Source organism: Typopeltis vanoorti, chromosome 16 (genome assembly GCF_054136105.1).
Source record: "Typopeltis vanoorti isolate ZY-2024b chromosome 16, IOZ_Tvanoo_1.0, whole genome shotgun sequence".
Classification (NCBI taxonomy): domain Eukaryota; kingdom Metazoa; phylum Arthropoda; class Arachnida; order Uropygi; family Thelyphonidae; genus Typopeltis; species Typopeltis vanoorti.
In genome coordinates, this window is record NC_143564.1 from 113927153 (window position 1) to 113949478 (window position 22326).

The 22326-nt window shown below is 37.3% G+C and overlaps 1 protein-coding gene across 4 annotated transcripts in view; it reads right to left on the reverse strand.

Moving 5' to 3' along the window:
* Window positions 1-22326, reverse strand: part of LOC150098270 (uncharacterized) — a 120403-nt gene that overhangs the window by 89221 nt on the left and 8856 nt on the right. For 3 of the 4 annotated variants that reach the window (XM_090406242.1, XM_090406239.1, XM_090406241.1), the window contains exon 3: window positions 10400-10544. In XM_090406242.1, coding sequence (XP_090262368.1) covers window positions 10400-10544 — 145 coding nt within the window. Of the gene's footprint in view, window positions 1-10399; window positions 10545-14288; window positions 14410-22326 lie in introns of all 4 variants that reach the window. The other variant, XM_090406240.1, reaches the window with a different exon arrangement.

The window sequence follows — 22326 nt, forward strand, 5'->3', positions numbered from 1 at the left end:
CTCATCCATTCTACAAGTACTCTGGAGTATATAATATACCTTGCTCATGTGGTATTAGTTATGTAGGTCAGACCTCTAGAAGCTTTGAAACGAGAAAGAAAGAACACACATAGGATATGTCAAAAACAACTGACAAGACATTTCAGGCCTTTCTTGCCACTTTGCCTCTACTAAACATCACATTGAGTGGGATAAGAGCCTTATGCCCTATATAGAAGATAGCTACTATTCAAGAACCTTCAAGGAAGCAGCTACAGTCACCCGTAAAACTGAAAACCTAAACAAGAATCAAGGTCTAACTTTACCAGAAATTTGGAAAGCTTTAATCAGATCATTAAACATCAAAGAAATGAACTTTCATGACAATTACATCATGAGCCATAACGAATAAATCACGTTCCCGAGACACGCGCATTGCCTCGTTCAATACTAATTTTTTGTATGAATTAGAACCATCAGTTATAACCTAGTCTGTTACCTTCATATAGCTTACTAGTTTGTATTCCCTGAAGATGCCGATAGAAAAAAATTGGTGAAACATGTAGGACGATAAAATAAAGCTACTTGACGAACATTATATAAAAAAAGTGTAATAGTCTTATACATAATAGTCAAAAAAAAAAAAAAAACCCACACATTATGTAGGCTATTTCTCTTGTTGAAACGTTCAAATCTCCCAGCACTAACGTGGAATTCTTCTTCTTTTCCATCATTGATAGCACTTTCTTTTCAAGTTACAAAGAGACAATGCTTTGTAACCTGGAAAGAAAGTGCTTATTTAATAAGGCCAGTGTTTAGCGAGATCCATTTTTGGTTACAATCTTCGATCCATGTAAAAAGAAGTCTCTCTAATTCAATCATTATAACACTTTGATTTTGAGTGCATGCATGATGAACTTGAATCAGCCTTACCTTTCTCTTTGTATTCAGCAGCTGATTTACCCATTTTTGTGTTCTTGTCCTATCTCTTCTCTGGACTCACCTTCTTCAATTTTCTTTATTATTTCAAGTTTTTCTTCCAATGAGATTACTTTTCGAATCATTTTCACACTTCTATTTTTTGCTAACTAATTCTTTTACTCATGATTAAAGGTTAGGAAAATAATTTAAAATAAAAAACAACTGCACGTGATATGATCAGCAAAATGCCATGTAAAGCGTACGATAAATATTTTGGCAGTAAATTTGGAACATAGTGTACATGGAAATAGTGTAGTATGCTATTAAAAAACAATTTTGTAAAATGTTTCATATCAGTAACTAAATTATTTCATCCTGGCGAATGATTTTTTAAATAGTAAGCCATAAAAAATGCACCTGGATACTGAACGGACGAGGATGGGCTGGCAATATGAGATTTTAGCTAACAAATTGAATTTTATTGTCTTAATTCAAAATATCAAATGATGGTAGAACATGACAAAATTTCATCCTGGCTGGGGCATCATCCAGTTAAACAAGGTCCCCATTGTTTTCGCTAGGGAACCAGGGCAAACAGCAAAAAGTCAGCTACTTGAACAAATCCTAAAACCCACCCCCAACTCAACATAACCAGAATTCAAGATCAGTACTATCAATATAAGAAGCCTGCATACCAAAGAAATGGAGCTAGCTGAGGAATTGGATAAGTACTATATCGACATAATAGGGATGACTGAAACAAAAAAGGCAAAAACTGGTGAGATCTTTCTGAGCAATAAATACAAAATGTTAAATTCAGGAAATGACAATTAAGGAAAAGAAGGAGTAGCCATAGTATTCAACACAAAATACGAGGCTAATCTTCTTGAATGGCAGGCAGTCTCAAGTAGTGATGTGGACAAATATCAGAATATGAAACTGGACATTGAGACTTATTTGTGCCTATGATCCCACAGAAGGTTCTACTAAGGTAGAAGTGGAGGAATTTTTTGATGCTTTAGAAAAAGCAACTGACACAATGAAAAAGGAAAAGTTGGTCCTTGCTGGTGATCTGAAGAGCAGAGTAGGAAATGATTGTGAGACATACAAAAATATTTTGGGAAAATGTGGAGAAAAGCGCAAAGCTAATAATAATGGCAAATACCTGTTGGATTTCTGCTCAGGAATTGGACTGATTATTACTAACCCCATGTTCCAACATAAAAATGTGCACAGATTCACATGGAGAGAAAAGGCAAGGAATAAGAAAATCTCATTGACTATGTTACTGTTGATAGTAATGTTTTCTCCCTGGTGCAGGACACCAGATACAGAGGATTTGAAATTGGAAGTGATCATTATTTAGTCTTGAGCAGAATAAAATTGAATTTCATATTGAAAAGAATAACGTAAGAAAGTTTTAAAACGAATAAAAGTTGAGCAGCTCTCAGATGTGAACAGTAGACTAAAATACACAAAGATTATTGAAGAAAAAATGAAAGAGTTTGAGAACAGGAACCAAACCTTGGAGATTCAGTGGCAAGCCTTGAAGAAAACCCTGATTGATTCAGCCAGAGAGGCATGTGGTGAGGTTGTCTGCAAGGATAGAAAAATGGTGGACACAGGAAGTTAAAGAGGCAGCAAAGGAAAAGAAGAAAGCGTATCAAAAGTTCCTGGCAAATAAGTCGGCTTGTGCTCTAAGAGAATACAGTGACAAATGTAAGAAAGCTAAAACTGGCTAAACAAAAATCATGGGAGGACTTTGGCAAGAACATAGAAAATAAATATCAAGAAGATGGCAAATATTCTGGAGGTTGTTAAAGAAGCTTAAAAATGGAGGAAAGAGTGCTGTAAAAGGACTTATAGATGATAAAGGTGACATGAAAATGGGAGAAAAAGATATCCTTGAAGTATGGAGTAATTACTTCGAAAAATTGCTAAATGAAACAAGCAGTGATAGCATGGTAAAAAACACTCAACAGGCATACAGTCAGGAATATATATCAATACGTGAAGCAGAAAAAGCTATCAAAGGCTTGAAATGTGGAAAGGCAGAGTAGATGATATTTGACCAGAAATGCTTGTTTATGGTGGTATAAAAGTCTTACAGTGGCTGCACTGCACTGCATAGTTCAGGAGTCCTGGAGAGAGGGACAAATTCCTGATGATTGCAGTAGAGCTCTGATAGTACCCAAACATAAAAAGGGAAATAAAACTGAATGAGAATTACAGAGGTATTTCCCTACTGGGTGTTCCTGGTAAGATTTATGCAAGTATACTTGAGAAACGGTTGAGAAGAATTGTGGAAGAAAAGCTTCGTGAAGAACAAGCTGGATTCAGGACAAATACAGGCTGTCAGGATCAGATTTTCACTTTACGACAAATAATTGAAAAATCATGGGAATATAACAAAGATCTGTATTTAAGTTTTGTCGATCTGGAAAAGGCATATGACAAGGTGTCAAGAGAGAAGCTATTCAAAGTGCTACAGTTATATGGTGTCAATTCGGCATTATATCAAGCAATACTTAATTTTTATTTGAGTTATAAGTAAGCAGTTAGAATTGAAAGAAGTACAGGAAGATGGTTTAATGTTAAATCTGGTGTCAAACAAGGATGTACATTATCCCCTCTGTTATTCATTATCAATATGGATCACTTTATGAAGGAATGTGGTATTAAACCTGATATCAAAATTGGAGATGTTAATGTCAGCTCTTTGCTTTATGCAGATGATATTATACTTCTAAATAAATCCGTTACAAGTCTGCAAGATTCCCTGACTAAATTGAATAACTGTTGTCATAGATATGGTATGAAGGTCAGCAATAAAAAGACAAAGACGAGGAAAATAGGCAGAATCGTTGAAAATGTCAACTGCGTTGTGAATGGAGAACCTGTGGAACAAGTAAAACATTTCAGATACTTAGGCACAATTTTCAGTGAAGATGGTAAATTAAATATGGAAATAGACAACAGAATCAGCAAAGCTGGTATGGTAGGAAGTCAATTGAATAAAGTTATATGGAATAAGAGAGAAATTAGTCGCAACACTAAATTAGCTGTATACAAGACTGAGTTCAAACCAGTTGTAACTTATGGATCTGAGAGCTGGGTCAGAAGTAAAACACTTGACCAAAGACTAGAGACTGCAGATATGAGAGTCCTGAGAAAGATTAGAGGCATGAACAGATGGCATCAATAGCAATATCATATTAAACACGAGGATATTAGGAAAGAACTTGTCATTGTCAGCATCCAGAAATGCGTTAGCAGAGCTAATCTCAGGTGGTATGGTCACTTAAACAGAATGGGCGAGGAAAGATTAGCAAAACAAGTGTTCTCTGCTAGGTTGGCAGGAAAACGACCCAGAGGAAGACCAAGATATAGGTGGATTGATAAGGTACAAAGTGCCTTAGACGATAGAAATATAAGATCTGATAATGTTGGAGCCTTGACAAGTAACAGACTGATGTGGAGGAAAATTGTAGATAGGAAGTTAGTAATGATGTAAATTTTTCATGTAGCACTATCATATCCTGTACACCCCTTGAGGATACATGGCAGGAATTTGATGATGATGATGATAAAAAATGTATAGATCGAAAATTTTAAAAATCTGTAACATTTATTTTTAAGATGTATATAATAATGCACTAATCGAATTTGGGTATCAAAAAAAAATGACGCACTAATCGAAAAAGCATTAATCAAGGGATTGCTGTACTTTAATTCTGATCACACTGTACTAAGTACCTCCTACCTCCACAGTTCATCTACCTCAATTCTCACATCAGTCTCTGTCAAATCAGTAACTGCAAAATCACCACCTGGATGGTATACCCTTGCAAACTGATCACTTAGTAATAACTATTTTTTCTGCTTCTGTCTTTCCTACCATCAGCACTGAGTAATGTTATCTTTCCATGATAATTCTTCTCTTACTTGCTACATAACAAAAAAACTCTTTTTATATTATGATATATTATAGGGTATTATAGTCCTTGATCTTATGACACATGTACTAAAGCAAAGTGTAATAATGGATTAAGCACATCACAATTAATTAGTTTATTAATAAATTTACAGATAACATTTCTATGGTATTATAATAACATCATCAGAGCCATACCAAATATGGTACACAATGAACGTAACAGTTTTGATATCATGTAAATTCAAGCTTAGATAGATGTGGCATCTAAATTTGAATAAAGATGTCATTTCTGCTTAAATTCAATTCAAAAGTACTATACAAGGGTGGTCTGAAAAGTTCTCGGCCTCGTCATAGGTGGCAACACTATCGACATGATTTTTTTTTCTGTCATTAGCATCAATGTAAAATTGCAAGTCATTCTATCAAGTAGTTTTTTTATACAGCTGCCTGAAGCAAAAGTGTTGTCTGTATCCCTTGAAATGGATAAAATTGAGAATAGTGCAGTTATAAAATTCTTTGTAAAAGAAAGTTTAACGCCAAAAGCAATTCATTCGAAGTTCACAAAATTTATGGGCATTCTTCGTCTTCGTTTTTCGACAATTAAGAAATGGGCTGCCTAGTTTAAATTTGGCCATAACAGCCTTCAAGATGATCCACGTGAAGGATGTCCAAAAAGTCCACAACACCAGAAATTATTGCTCAAGTGCATGATATGGTATCGGATGACCGGCGAGTCAAAGTGCGTGAAATTGCTGAGACTATAGGCATTTCAAAAGAATTTGTAGGATATATTCGGCATGAAAAATTGCAAATGAAAAAGGTTTGCACAAGATGGGTGCTGCGCGCTTGCTCACAGCAGATCAAAAATGCACTCACATGAAAATCTCTAAACAGTGCTTGGAGCATTTTAACAAGAATAAAACTGATTTTGTGAGTCAATTTATTACTATGGATGAAACTTGAATTCACCATTACACACCACAAGCCAAACAGCAGTCAAAACAGTGGACAGAAGCTGATCGTTCAGTGCCAAAGAAAACAAAAATCGGTTCCATCAGTAGGAAAGGTTATGGCATCAGTGTTTCGGGATGCTAAAGGCATTTTGTTTATTAATTATCATCTTAAAACGTAAAACAATAACCGGGAACATTATTCCGATCTTTTAACCAGACTAGACAAAACAATTCATGAGAAAAGACCCAGTTTGCAAAAAATCATCTTACATTAGGACAATACACCTGCCCACAAAGGTGTTTTGGCAATGGGAAAATTAAGGGATCTGCACTATGAATTGTTGGAACATCCACCATATTCCCGAGATTTGGCTGTCTCTGACTTTTATCTCTTCCCAAACTAAAAGTCTTAATTGCTGATGAAAGAAGCAGACAAATGAATGATGAATGCCTCTCACTATTCAGCAAAACCGCAGTACCCCAAAGACTAAGATCCCGACATAGCTTCCTGGCAACTGTTGAATCACCTAAAATCCTCCCAGAGACAAGACTTCAACAATGGCTTGCACTATATATCTTGAAAATAGTACTGGTATTCCAATAGCTGAACATCTTCCACATGGTGCCCACTTGGACTGGAGTACTTGGAAAAGCCTCAACAGACTGCGAATGAAAGGATGCTGCAAACAAAACCTCATCAAATGGGTCTACCTCACTGGCCCAGACAATTGTAAGTGTGGGACAATCCATTCCGTGGAACACCTTCTTGCTTGCCCCTTTTTTCCATCACCTTGCACAAAAGAGGACTTTATATCCTGCACAGAAAGAGCAGTTGACTGTGCAAGATACTGGAGGAATATCTGACCACATCTATTGTATATAAGTTATGTATAGTTTCCTTTTTTCATATTTAATTATTATTTCCCTGTATAATTCATCTACCAAATCTAGCTGATCTCACTGTAATGTATCCTAATTTGGTGTAAATCATGTTGTACCACTTGCTTACTACTGTACTACTTGTGTTTGAATACGAAATAAATAAATAACTAAAACTCTTCCTCACTGGTCAGCATTTTTCTTCGAATCAAGAGGTGATTGCAGCTGTGGAGGAGTATTTTGCAGATAGGAAACATGGACGAGGTTCCACTGACTTTTGATGTGCCCTCAAACAAAACTGTAAGGGCACAAGAGGTTTCAAGTGTCTCTTCATTTAGATCTGGAGATGAATTTCTGGGTTTTGATGAAGAAAATTAAAAGATGGATACTCTTTTCTAGTTAGATTAGGTATTTGTTGAAAGTAGACCTACTTATTACTTTATATTTGAAATACTGTAAATTCGTTGTAATATTCAGTGATAAAGTTTTTTTCCTAAAAAATGTGTACAAAAAAGGGGGGTGCTTCTTATATGCCGGAAAATACGGTATACTGTTTCCTCCCCATTTAATTAATTCTATGTGAATTAGGTCTTCACCAGGACATTTTCCATTTTTCATTTGTTTTAATACTTGTTTTATTTGATCTTAAGTGAATGGGGAGAGGGGGGGGGATGAATTCCATATGCAATGGAGAAGAGTTATTTATATTTGATTTATTTATTGAAGGATCACTATAGAGTTCTTTATAAAATTCTGATAGCCTGCTTAGGATTTGTTCTTCTGTTATTTTGCCTCTTTTTTAGTAGTTGTAAGATTTCCTCTGAGAGTTTATGGTCTTTTTGTGCTTTTGAATTCATTGGCTGCTGAGATTATTACTTGTGTTACGTTTTTGCTTATTTTATTTAAGCAAATAAACTGCTTAAATAAAACTGAATTCAGCTATGTCTTCTTCTTCAAATATATTTATTAAGTCTAGTTTTTGATTGAGTTTTTCTTCATAATCCTTCTTGTTTTCAATAGGTTTTAAGTCAAAACTTATTGATTTTTTGTTTTTTAGCCATTTTATTCTTTCCAATTTGGGGTTTATTTTAATTTTGGCTCTGACCAGTCTGTGGTCACTTTTTGTTTTTACTTTAGTATTGAGGTATCTTGAACTATTTCTTTATTATTACACAGTATATAATCTATTCCATTTTTTATTTCTCCGTGTGGACTTCTCCATGTCCATTTTCTTTTGAGGGCTTTCCTAAAAAATGTATTCATAATATAAAGCTTGTTACTGATAGAGAATTCTGTAAGAGCCATTCCGGAGTTGCTGTTTGTACCATATATGTATGGTCCTATTGTATCTATTTGGTGAACAGGATGACCTACTTTGGCATTAAAATCGCCCGTTATTATAGTAAACTTTTGATTGCTATTTCTTTTTTTATCTAGAGTGTGTTGCAGTGAGTCATAAAATGTTTCTATCTCTTCATCAGTGTGGGATGAGGTGGGAGCATATATTTGGATGATCCTGATTTTATGTTTAGAGTTTATTATATGTAATTTCTATTATTCTTTCATCTGTATAATTAACTTCTTCTATAAGGTGTGTAATTGTTTTCTTAATTAGAAATCTCACTCCATATTGTCCTTTAGTTTTCCCATAATAGTATAAGTAGTCTCCATTTTTAAGTTTTATTAAATGTTCGTCTTTCATTTTTAAGTTTTATTAAATGCCTGCGAACTTCACTTAAACCCATGATGTCCCATTTAATATGTTTTAGTTCTTGCTGTAAGATGGTAAGGTCTTCCTCTTCTTTAAGTGTTTGACAATTAAATGTTCCTATATAGAGGAAAAGAGGATTGCATTGATTACTGTTATATTTATGAATTCTTTGGGCTATTCCAGTATTGCTTATTACTTGGGAATGCTTCCCCACTACATCATGCTCTGGTCTCCATAAATGGTTTCGATCAGAGCAATCATATAGTTTGGGAAATTTAGTCACATCCAGTGATTGCCCGTTCTGGCCATGGGATTTATGGCCTTTCTTTCTTCTTCTTGCCATTGTAGTGGAGGGGGTTGTGGACTAATCTCCCATGCTGGCCACATTACATTGGGAGATGCATTTTATAGCTTTCTGCCAGCTCTTTGCTCAGTATCAACTTTGCCATGGCTCATTATGACACCATGTTTCAAGGGGAGTCCACGTGGAGGCATGATACTAAGACATCCAGGGTATGGCCCTCCAGACTTCACCAAAATATTGGCACTGCCATCTATATCAGTTCCATCAGGGTTTCTGACCATGTTGTAGGTTGCCAACCCACCACAGAAATTCATCCCAGGCTTAACTGTGCTCAACACGCTACAAGCATGACTGATGGCTAGTCAGCCAAGATCCTGGTAGGAGAACACAGCTAATCCCCCCCCCCCCGGGAAAGTAGTATTAAATGTTAAATCAGAATTTGAGATGTTTAATCTCAGCTCTTTATTTCATGCAGATGATGTTATATGTCTACATAAATCTACTACAAATCTGCAGGATTCCCTGACTAAACTGAATAACTGGTTAATAAATTTGGTATGAAAATCAACAATAAAAAGACAAAGAAAATAGGAAGAAACATCAAAAGTAAATTAAATACAGAAATACACAATAGAATTAGTAATGCTGATATGGTAGGAAGCCAACTGCATAAATTTATGTAATTAGAGAGAAATTAATCCAAACACTAACCTTGCTCTATACAAGAGTGTCCAAACTAATTTTAACATATTGATCTGAGAGCCATACCCAGGTTTAAACAGAATGGGCGAGGAAAGATTAGCAAAACAAGTGTTCTCTGCCAGGTTGGCAGGAAAACAATTGATTTGGAGTAAAATTGTCAACAGGATGTTAGCAATGATGTAACTTTTTCATGTAGTGTTATCATAAAATCCTGTTCATCCCCCTGAGAGTACATGTCAGGAATTTGATGATGGTGAATATTTTTATGTAGTAGTGCTCTTAAATGAAGAGGAAGGTAGGCTTTTGATTCATCAAAACAGATAAGCCACATGAAAACAAACTCAGTTGACTATAGTAATATGTGATGCCTTAGTTGCTTATATCAGATCATTCCAAAAGTCGTCGTTTTTAGCATTAGAATTATTGTTTTGACACACACATACAGAATTCATGGAACTCTTATCTGAAAAGATATCTATTTTTCGAATCAAACTATATATTCTAACACCACCCTCTCCAACGCCTTCATCACTGCACATGATCCAAAAATAAAAATTTTTATACAAACTTTTATATTAATTCTGCAGAAAATTTCTTATAAGGGCTTTTATAATGTCAGAAAATGTTATATATTTTACTAGAATTTTAACTCTAATATGTGTTACGTATATAATTCACCCACCGTTTCCAGGTCCCTGCTTCGCGTCTTTCCAAGAATAGTCGATTCATGCTGAAGGGGAGAAAAAAATGAAGGACGTCCGAATTGGTCGCCAACACGCAAAATCACGTGCTTTATAGGTAAAATTTTCCAACTGTTATACAAGCAACACAGTTAACTACAATAATCATAAAAGAGAAGTTAATTTTCCGACCGGTAATAATAAACAACTCATCCCACTATACGGACTGATTACCCTATTATCGGAATGGATTCTTCTTTTTCTGAGATGCGCAGAAGTGTCGAGGGACCTCAAATCGGTGGGCGAACTATACTTGATAAAAAATATTTTTACCTGCATATACAAGTTTTAAATTGAGTTCCTTAATGAGCCTTAAGTCCCGTTCAACCTGTTCTAAAACAGGATCAATCAGAACAGCTTCCCTAGATAAGGTATCTGCCAGAAGATATGTATATGTACAGCTTGTACCATCAAACAGCTACAATAGAAATTAAAAAATATATTAAACTACACCAAAAATTAATAAGAGTTGTGCTGTTTCATGAAACAATATATTTTTTAAAAGTTTCTCTAGAAATTTTCTTTACAGTACTAAGAAATATGAAAAACAATGAGTGTGGGTATAATTTAGTTAAGAGAACATCACTGAGTCCATTATTAAATAATGTATTCAATGAAATATTAATGTGAACTTTCTTCTAAGATGGGAATTAATTCCACATAACAGAATTTAATTCCCATAACAGAATATATTCTGTTAATTCCCATAATAAAATTTATTAATGCAAATTCATATTATTAACTAACCTTCACGAAGTAAGGAGTTCCTAGCGCCGGTCTGGTCAGCTGAGTGGTTAGCATGTCCGTTCTCCAGCCAAATGGCTGCTGGTTTGAATCCCACCATGGGCATGGATGTTTGTGGTTGTCTGTGGAAATACTAGTATTAGCAGTGGGTAGTAGATGGCATTGGTATAGTTGGATTGAGTGGTGGAGACAGAGAGCTGTAGAGTAGGTACCCTCCCTCGACGAGTCTTTGGACTCCCTGGAGGTGTTACGTAATAATAATAAGTAAACAGCCATCACAGAACATCAAACTGGCAAACATATTCCACACATTCCCACCTTCCCCTTCTACTTTAGTAGCCCACTTGGGTTTCTAAAGTGCCATCGATATGCAATATATAGCCTACGCAGTGAAGTCATCCCCACTTTCCTGCAGCATTTCCACAAACAGGGCTCTTGCATTCTTAGTGAGCAATGCTGCTGCAAATACACACTTTCCTAGTTGGAGGAAATGCTGACTAGACTTCTACGTCATAGATGTCTTCTATCACCCACTGAAATCTCATCATACTGCTGTGACCAGACAGTGGCTGTGGCCACTGTCTGGTCACTAGAGTATGGATTCAGGTTTCTGTTCTCCCCTCCCCTTCTTCCCGCATGCAGTAAAATGATCCTCAGTGACATTCCAATCATATTGTGGGGAGGGGAAGCATCCTCCCTCATTTGGGAGTACAGCAATAAAATGGTTCTGCAGGCTGGCTGCTGGCTAGTGCATGAGACCAAACCAGTTAGTAAAGAATCCAGATCCTTTCTGATCAGCTAGCATCAAATCCTGCAGCAAATTATTTTGCCAGTTTGTGACTGGAGGATACCAAGTACAGTGGCTACATATGAACAGTAGACGGTTCCATCCGTATGGATGGTATGTTTGTGAGTCTGTCACCTCTCATTACATGTCCCATTTCCCTTTTATCTCTTCCTCCCACATACACTATCTGATCTAATGTATCTGCATGCCGTTCTGTAATTCGTCTGATATCTAGATGCCACCACGATCTCACTTCCTGGTATAAAAGGAGACATGGCGCTGTGTGTTGTTCAGTGATAAGAAGTACGAGCACAATGGGTAGGTCAAGGGAACTCAGTGACTTGGAACGTGGACTAGTTATTAGTTGCCACATCAGTAAGAAATCTGTCAGAGACACATCAACCCTCCTCAAGTTACCCAAGTCAACAGTTGATGTGATTGTGAAGTGGAAACGTAAAGGCACAACAAAAACACGGTCAGGTAGGCCACATTTAATGACAAACAGGGACCATCGAGCATTGAAGGTGGTTTATGGAAATCACCAGACATCGAGTGAAACAATCACCCAGGAGTTCTGCAGTGCTACTAACTGTGCATCCAGCACCATGACTGTGCGTTGAGAGTTAAGAGGAATGAGGTTCCATGGTCGAGCAGCTGCCCATAAACCAAAATTTCTCCTGTGAACACTAATCATCGCCTGCAGTGGTGTAAAGAGTAACATCACTAAACACTGAACAACTGGAAATGTGCAATTTGGAATGATGAATCATGCTTTAACATGTGGCAGGCCGATGGGACTAGACTTACATCTAGTCCCATCGGACAGCGGGTGAGTCTGGGTGTGGTGATTGCCTGGAGAACAATTCCTGCAAGTGTGTGTAGTGCCAACAGTGAAATTTGGAGGAGGTGGTGTTACAGTGTGGGTATGTTTTCATGGAATGGACTTGGCCCTCTCATAACACTACATGAAGTCTAAATGCAGAAGGGTACAAGGACATTTGGACCCATTGTGTACTGTCTACAGTAGAAGATCAATCCGGTGATGGCCACTGTCTGTATCAGCATGACAATGCTACATGCCATAAAGCAAGGTCTGTGAGGGAATGGTTTGTGAACAATAACATTCCAGAAATGGACTGGTAGGCCCAGAGCCCTGGGCCTGCCAGTCCAATCCAGAATACCTTTGGGATGAATTAGAATGCCGACTTTGCTCCAGATCCCAACGACCCACATCACAAACTGCTCTGGCTACAGCTTTTCAGGAAGAATGGGCTGCCATTCCTCCAGAGACATTCTGACACCTGGTAGAAAGTCTTCCTGGAAGAGTTAGAGCTGTCATAAAAGCAAAGGGTGGACCCACCCTGTATTAATGTTCACTACTGGAAAGTGTGTCACAGGGAAAGTCTGATTACAGTTTCGAGCAGCTGTCCAGATATTTTTGATCAGATAGTGTATATGCATCACAACCCAAGGAAATATGACTTTACTGCAGATAACAAAAATTCTCCCACAAAAAATAGTTTAAAAAAAAATCAAACCAAAAAACACCAGCATTAATTCTTACCAAAAAAAAACATTTCTGCATCTGATTCCCCAACATTCATGGCCTATTCAGCAATATAAATGATGTTTACCACTACCTATGGTCATCTAAACTAGAATTGCTATTTTTATCAGAACCCCCAACTGGCAACCTCAACAACCAATGTCCACCTACACATTGCACAGTTCTTTAAGCAAAAAAGCAAAACCTGTGCATTCATCAGAACAGACATACCATGCCAGAGATTGCAAAACCTTGAATTCCCTCCTGTTTGATCTGGCTCAAAATTGCTCTGCCGAACCAACCTTTTCATATGCTGTCTGAATCACTCTCCAAACTCCATTAACGACTCTGATCTCTTCAATTATCTCTCTAAAGCTTGACTTTCTACAGTCGAAATACCATAACAGTGAAGTTATCCTACTTGGGGGACTTCCACAACTCAAATTGCTTTCCCTTCTCCATTTTCACAAATTGAGCAGGACGGTATTTGTCGTGAACAACCACCTCATACAGATCGTCATCTTCCTACCAGAATACTAGCCCCCCCCTGCAATTTGCCAACACACTTGGTCTCTTTCTAACAAGTTCCCCTTCCAAGAATACTGTGGATGTCAGTTCTCCTCTTACTAACTCAGATTACAACCTCATACAAGTTTCTTTTGCCACAGAACAACCTTCACCCACCAATTCTCACCCCCCACTTCCCATGTATTGAAAACTTTCTTCTGTTTTAATCTTATAGTATCCCTTTAGTAACTTATTATTATTATTATGTGACATCTCCAGGAAGTACAAAGACTCATCGAGGGCGAGTGTGCCAACAGCATCAAACAATAGACCCCCTTCCAACTACTAACCATGCTCAAATTTGCTTAACTTTTTGTGAGCCATTAGTAGCAGAGGCTCTACCAATCGACCAACCTTTATGTTTCTATCATATCCTACTCTCCTCTATTTATCAGCTAAACTCTGCAACCCACACACCTTCAATCTATCCTCATGAACTGGAAATCAATCAAGTTCTTTTCAGCTTCAACTGAAACAAATCCTACATGGATTAAGGACTATAAAAACTTCATACTTACTACTTTATAACAAGAATATCTTCTTTGTCTTCTATTTCTAACTTTTCTTCTTATTTCTGTCCACTCTTCATATATTAAAGGCAAAGAAACACCAGTTTCATGCTGCTGAGTTCCCTTGACTCTGTGGAGGTGTCAAGTTGATGATAATGATGATGATAATAATAAGCAGAAGAATCCCACTACTAACATGCTGCTAAAAATATAATTAAATAAATAAAAAAGCTCCGAGATTCAAAATTTTATCTAGAAAGAAACATTGGCAATCGTCTTGATTTGACTTTATCATCTCTATGAGTCGAATAAATAAATAATAAAATAAAATAAATATCTGTGCTTCAAATCAGTTCCAGAACATCTAAACTTACAGTTCAGAGCATAAGCTCTTTAACAAGAAATCATACTCTCGAATAACCAATTTTAAAACCCCACTTGATAAAAGAATGATGTAGAAAAATCACACAATTAGAACAAAAGCCCTTAGGTGGGGGATGAATTTCATCATCCAGTGTGGTCTCAAGTCCCATGTTTGGTCTCAAGAGCGGATTTTCACATCAGGTAAAAATAAATAAACAAACCAAAAAATATATAAAATCAATCAATATATATATTTAAAAAATCCTTAACCCACCCACAGTATGAATCTACTATAGGTTTACAAATAAATCTTTCATGGGTGGGAGCCACACAAAAAATATTAAATAAAAAATAAAATATTATTATCATTATTTAGGCCTCCAAGGAGTCAAAGAGGTCCTTCCTAGGAAACACAAGTCTATCAAGACTCACTGTGGAAGGTCCCCTCCTCTAAGAAACACAAAGTCTATCATACCACTCAAACTCATTGACCGTTCTCGCTCTCACCACTCTATCAGGGAATGCATTGCATGGTTCAACCGCCCTCCATGCAAAGAAACCACTTCTTGCCCTTTTGCTCACAATTTCCTTTTGTAACCTCCAGGGATGGCCCCTTGTCATCACCAAGCAAAAGAACTCCCCAGTGTCAACCCTGTAACCACCTCTCAACAGTTTAAAAGTCTCAATTATATCACCTCTCCCTCTTCTATCCATCAAACTCTGCAGTCCACATTCCCTCAGTCGATCCTCACAACCAACATTGTACAGTCCTGAAACTGTCATTGTCATTTGCCTCTGCACCCCTTCCGCAGCCAATCTATCCCCTTCAAATTCTGGGGACCAAACCCGATAATAATAGTCCAAGCGTGGTCTGATCACGGTCCTATACAACGGAATGATAACTCCTCCATCTCTGCAGGTCAGCATCCCCCCACCACTGCAGCAATCCTGTGTGCTACCTTCATCACCCCTGCAACATGTCCCCTGAACCTCAGGTTTCCATCAATCATCAACCCCAGATCTACCATCTCTCTCACCTCCTCCAACAGAGTATGCAGAATCCCATCGCTGCATCCCAAACCTCAAGACCCCACAACTGAATATCCCCCTGCATTCCACTGACAATGTCATTGATATAAAGGCTAAACAATATCGTCCCAGCACTCAGCCCTGTGGGACCCACTTGCAATCCTCTGCTTCCCTGAAACTGCCCAACCATACACAACTCTCTGACACCCATCGGACAGTCAATCCTGTATCCAGTTGACCAACCCGACATCCAAACCCATGAACTGCAACTTAAATATCAGCCTACTATGTGGCACCCTGTCAAATGCCTTCGCTAAATCCAAGAAAATGGCAGTATATGCCCCCTCCCCATTCCACTGCTCCTGTAACTTTATCACAAAAGGCCAGCATATGACCCCCACAGACAACACCACTCTCATCTGCCCAATGCTGCATACAGTCCCCAACCAATTTCTCCAAGATCTTAACAGCTACTGATGTCACACAGACTGGCCCACAATTAGACACATCCAGTCTGCCACCGCCTTTATGAAATGGCACTATCTCACCCCCTTCCACTCCCCGAGCTGTCAGCTCCTTAGCACATTCTCTCAAAACCCGTGGTGAAACACCATCCAGTCCCACAGCCCCACTGACATCCAGAGCACTCACCATTTGGAACATGCTCTCCCCTCTGCACCTCCAAACCTTGAACCCGCACCATCCCTCTAGTATTAAAATCTACTCCTCCAGGATGAAAGACACCAATAAAATGTTCACCGAACAACTCCACCATGTCCCCTGCATCAGTCATCCCATTCCCGTTTCTATCTCACAATGCCACTCTTCCATAATTATTTCTCCTCCCAATGGCCGCATAGCTAAAAAAAATTCCCTAGGATATATGCCTCCTACAGTCCAGAACGTGTTACATTCAGTGCCATTCCCCCCCCCCCTCTTTTTTCTACTAGAAAGACATCAGAAGACTTTATCCAAAGTGGATATCAAAAGGTCTTGTGGTCCTCGTGGAATTTTGAAATGTCAGCTTCATCTATTGAAGGTGCTAAATGTGTTATTTATAGCACATTCAACACTGCCATAGGCTAAGTACAGGAAGGAAAATTACTTATACCCAACAGCATTTAGGAATGCATTATTATACAATCTAAATACCATTCAATAAGTATTTTGATACACACATAATTTTGTATGGATTGTTTTAGAGGGGAAAAATTTTTTTTTCCTTAAATAATTCCCATGAAACATTGAATTTTTTGATCTATATATATATAGATCGATAAATATATATCTTTCCTATTCATTAAACACTCCAACCATTCTTAATGCCTTTTAAGGAACAGATTTTAAATTGGTCTTCTCAAAAATGAAAAAGTAAGAAAAATAAAAACTCATAAAAACCTAAACTTAATCATAACTAATGACCAGATAGACATACAACATCATTTATAAATCAAAGTGTCAGGATTATTGTGAAGTAATACACCGTATTTTCCGGTGTATAAGACGCACTTTTTTACCTTAAAAATTCATCTTAAAAATGGGGTGCGTCTTATATAATGAAGGTAAAGATTGTTTCCTCTTTTCAAAGTCATATGCACTCCCTTTTATGTTCCAAGATATTTGTAGGCAGTTAATGGTGCAATCAAACTGATGTGTGACCTTCACGTGACTTCTAGTGCGTCACTGGCTAAGAACGGGGAGTCCCTATTCAAGTTTCATAATATCTTATCCAGTTAATCAGTTACCGATGTTTATCAGTATTGAGTTGACGTGTTGAGATATTTTGTGTTCAGTTTGATATTTCCCCGTAGATTTTAGTGATGGAAAAAAACAGGCGACATTCATATACTTCAAGTTACAAATTGCAGGTTGTAAAATACGCGGAAGAACACGGGAATAGGGAAGCTGAAAGACATTTTGGACCTCCGCCTACAGAAAAAGTTTTTTTTAGGTTTTTTTCCAGAAAATTGTATTAAATTTCTTGGGTGCGTCTTATACACCGGAAAATACGGTACACAGTGTCTGACTAAAATGTTTCCTTCCTAGGCTTTCAGACAGTACAGTAACCTCACACACATCAAAATATAAATAATAAAAACAAAACGAACTCACAAACCAAAATACAACTGAACTTTCCAATCTGTATTATAGAAAACAAACACATGCCCAACTGAGAGCAAGAGATGTTTCTGAAATCAAAGAATATCAGAAGCAACAGCCCTTCCTTCACTTGCTTTCTCACTGAATTATCAGCAATCAAAAATGAGAAAAATTCCATCAACTTAAAAAATCTTCATATCTCTCATATGGAAAACTTCCGAAGCAAAACAAATATATATTTTTTTTTGTTTTTCACCAATGCATAAGCAAACAATATGCATGAATTACCTTCTATATCTACAACAGCCGCCATATGCCAGTAAAAGTCTATGCATGATGATAATTCGTACAGATGTTAGTTTATGCTTGGTTAAAGGATTAAAACAAGAATATAATTTCTTGTTAAGTTCAACATACCTTGTAACCAAGCCAAAAAAAAACTTTCTAAAACAAAGCCTTATACCAACCCACCCTCCCATCCATTACCAACATCAAATGGCTATATGTTTTGTATTGAACCAGTAATCTCTCAATTATTCTTGGTCACTTCAGAAACTGATTTGATTGTTACTTTAACTGAAAGTATGGGCCTAATGAGGTCAGTAAGGCATATGTGTGAGGAGAGACCAGAAGCAAGAGCAGAATAAGGCACAAGATGAACTATTTTGTGCCTGCCATTATCTTAAACTATGTGACTGTAATTGATTCATGTATCATAACCACACAGTTCAGGTGTATAGTATATGTATTTACATATCTATACATTTTTGTTTGTGTATGTTTCAAGAACTATGACAGAAATCTTCTGACAAATGCAAGTGCTCTTTCATTCAAGTAACTCCTCTGAGACAAACCTTGTGTTCTAGAAGTCCACTCTGAAATAAAAATAGCTTTTGCTACTAGTATAACTTTTATCTATTTAAAATCATATCTAAATTAAATACTTAGCACAACTAATATTAAAAGAACAACAGGAAAATGATCCAAGAGAATTTAAAAAATAGTGCACTTTGTGCCTTTTTCTGTTCTTGCTTCTGGTCTCTCCTCACAAATATGCTTTACTGGCCTCAACATGTTAGGCCTTAGCACAAAATCAGCATTGAATAAATGTAAAAGCAGCACACAAATATCGCAAAATAAGGAACAGTAATGATAATCAGAAACATTATTATATAGCCCACACTGATTTGTTATCCACACAGAAAAACTAATAGATGTTAAAAGCATGAATTCCTGATATGTAATCCTCAAGGGCTGTGTGTTCAAGGATACCATGATAATGCTCAATTTAGTTCACGTTAATTATATCCTACTATCACAGTAGCCTCTTTACAACTAACTTATACATCCATTTCCCATTTCAGATAAGTTTTTTAGAATAATTAATTATATATAAGTATGTGTTTATGAGTAATAGTTGCTTTAAAAGTTGTGTGCTTGCAGTGTTTGGGCTTGTTAGTTTAAATGTGTTTACAAAATGGTTAAACTTAGAGCTTAGTATTGTAACCAACGAAGGAGAGATGGTGGCAACTTTGTCTTTGTAGGAATTAAATTTTGATTTCAGTTGTTTCATGAAATGTGAGGTGTGCTATATGTATTTGTTTGATTATGTAGATAAATTATGGATATTTAAGGCAGATGGAAGGAAGGTGTGTGTGCGAAGTATGATCTGAATGAGAACCTGATGAGTGATAACGTATTGGTAACTGAAAGTGTTAGAAGCGAGAATGTCATCCGGCGGATGAGTGCTCATCTAACAGAAAAAAGGGACAGCGAAAATGAGCAGCAAAAAATGGTAAAGAAGTTTTGAAAAAGTAAACAAGCAATCTGATGAACTTAACAATCGATGGTAAGAAAGGCAAAAGTGATATGAATGTAGCAGAAGTTGAAAAACAGAGTGCAATTAAAGATAAGGTGGTGAGCGGTGTTGATGGAGAACAAGTGTGCATGGCTGCCAATAAAATCGAGAGAGTGAATGAGAGTGAAACGTGACTCAAGGTTTGAAAGCTGAGAAACAGATGCAGAGTGAAATTAAGAGAATTCGAGATATGTATGAAAGAGTGAAAATGATGAAAACGAATATCAGTTTGAAAGAGGTAACGAAAGACTCGTGAGTGGCATTGTATGGGGATTCAATTATTAGAGATGTGGTAAATGAGAAGATGCACAAGGTTTGTTTCCCTGGAGGTAAAATCAATAGAGCAATTGAGGCGTTGGATATGAGAGTATGTGAGCAAAAGAGTTGATTGTGGTAATAGGGACAAATGACTTGATCAAGTAAGAAGCAATGTGAAACAGCAGGAGAGAGAGTAAGAAAGGAGAGATTGAAGTGGTGGTTATGAATGAATAAGAAAGCCAAGCAAATAAGAAAAGTGTGATCATTATGGGCGATTTTAATTATGGCAATAAAGACTGGGATGATAAGATGGCAATTGGAAATAAAGAAAATGAGTTTCTTGAGTTTTTAAGGGAAAACTACCTCAGGCAGTATGCAACAGGGGGCGCACAAGGATTGAGGGTCTTGGATTTGATCATCTCATCAGAGGATGTTATTATAAATGAGGTGTCAAATCACCCTCCAGTTGGTGAGTGGCCATGAAGTGATTACCTGGATGGCTGCCAGCAGTGTGAAAACCTCTGTGAGGAAATGGTATATGTGGATCTACAAGGCTGGTGATTATGACAAGCTCAGGAGACAACTGGTAGGTGTAGTTTGGAAGGAGGAGTTGGCTGGAAAGGAGATCAATGGGTGATATTCAAGATCTATCAAGTAGAATTCCAAGGGTCAGAAGGTAAATGAGATAGGTGTGAAATAGATGAAGGAAGAGATTGAGCATGTGATACAGAGAAAAAAGGAGTGGTAATAATCAATTCCACGAAGATTACAAAGAACAAGCAAGGAGGGTGACTTGGTTGGTAAGGATAGCAAAAGTGAAGTATGAGCAGCAGTTAGCTAACAAAGTCAAAAGAATCCTAGGGAGTTCTTTCAATATGGAGCCAGCAAAAAAAAAAAAAAAAAAAGATTATGGAAGGATGATACTGATTGGAGAAAATGGTATAAGAACAACTGCTGCAGAGGATATACTTAAGATATTTAATGAGCAGTTCATAAAGATTTTTCATTCTTGTGAAGGTGATATCATAGAAAGTTTAAGAGCAGTTGATGAGGAGGAGAGACTGACTGTAAGTGAGCAAGAAGTATATGGGGAAATTGAGCCAACTTGATGTTAATAAGGTTGTGGGGCTTGATAATATATCACCACACTGCACAGTTAGCCGAGTGGCTTTACGCCTCGCAACCATATGCTTGGGAAAGGAGTGTCCTGGGTTTGATTCCCGTCACTGACATGAGGAGCTTAAGGATCTTTCTCAGCCATGGTCAAGTTAGCCAGTCTTGGGTGTGGACAGTAGGGTTTTTCTCCCCAGTTTATCTGGGGGTTTTCATCCCGCAAAACAGGCAAACCAGCCTTGAGAACTCAATACCACTACAGACATAGGATACACTGGGGCATAAGGCTGACCACTTTATCCTGAGAACGGTTAAAGTCCAATGATCAATAAACCCTTGACACAACAAGGTAAAAGAGGGAAAAAGGAAAATGAGATGAGAAATATTTTGAAGGAATATGCCAGGGATTTGGCATCTGCTTTGACATATTTGTTTAATATGAGCCTTGCACTGGGTCAAGTTCCAAAGGAGTGGAAGGAAGACAAGATTGTGCTGCTTCATAAGGGAGGTGACAGAATTCAAGCATCAAATTATAAGCCTATCTGTGTGTCAGTTGTTATGGTTAAAGTGTTGGAGAGGCTTGTGATAACAAGGATCCAGAATTGGGTTGACAACAATGGTATTATCTTTGATAGATAGCAAGGATCTGCTAAAAGGGGATCAAGTTTTAGTAATCTACTTATTACAATAAGGTGACACCTTCATTGAACAAAGGAGAAGGATACATAGTAGTATACTTAGATTATGCAAAGCCTTTTGATAGATTACTGCATGATAAGTTGATTGTCAAACTAGAGTGGATGGGGCTGGATATTAGACTAGTGCATTGGATTGAAGATTGGCAACTGATAGTTATCAGCAAGTTGTGTATGGAGAAGCAATGTTCTGGAAGAGGATATTCACTAGTGGTGTGCTTTAGGGGTCTGTTTTAGGGTTATTGCTGTTTAACCGACATTTTAATGATATTGGGGAAGATTTGGATGGGGATATTCAGTTGTTTGCAGATTATGCAAAATTAGGACGAACTATGAGTAGGTCACATGTTCTGGCCTTACAAGAGGACTTGAAGAGATCGAGTGAATGGGCACGTGAGTGTGGATGCCAGTTCAATGTTGCAAAATGTAAGGTTTTAAAATTTGGGAACAAAGATGAAATATAGAATTTACTCTTGGTGGGTATATATATATATTGTTGGAGGTGAAGGAAATAAGAGATATTGGGGTGATGGCTCATGGGAATCTAAAATTTAGAGGACACATTGCCAAAATTGTGAGGACAACAAAATTCTGTGAATGAGCAGAAGACACTGACTTGAGAAGTAAGGAG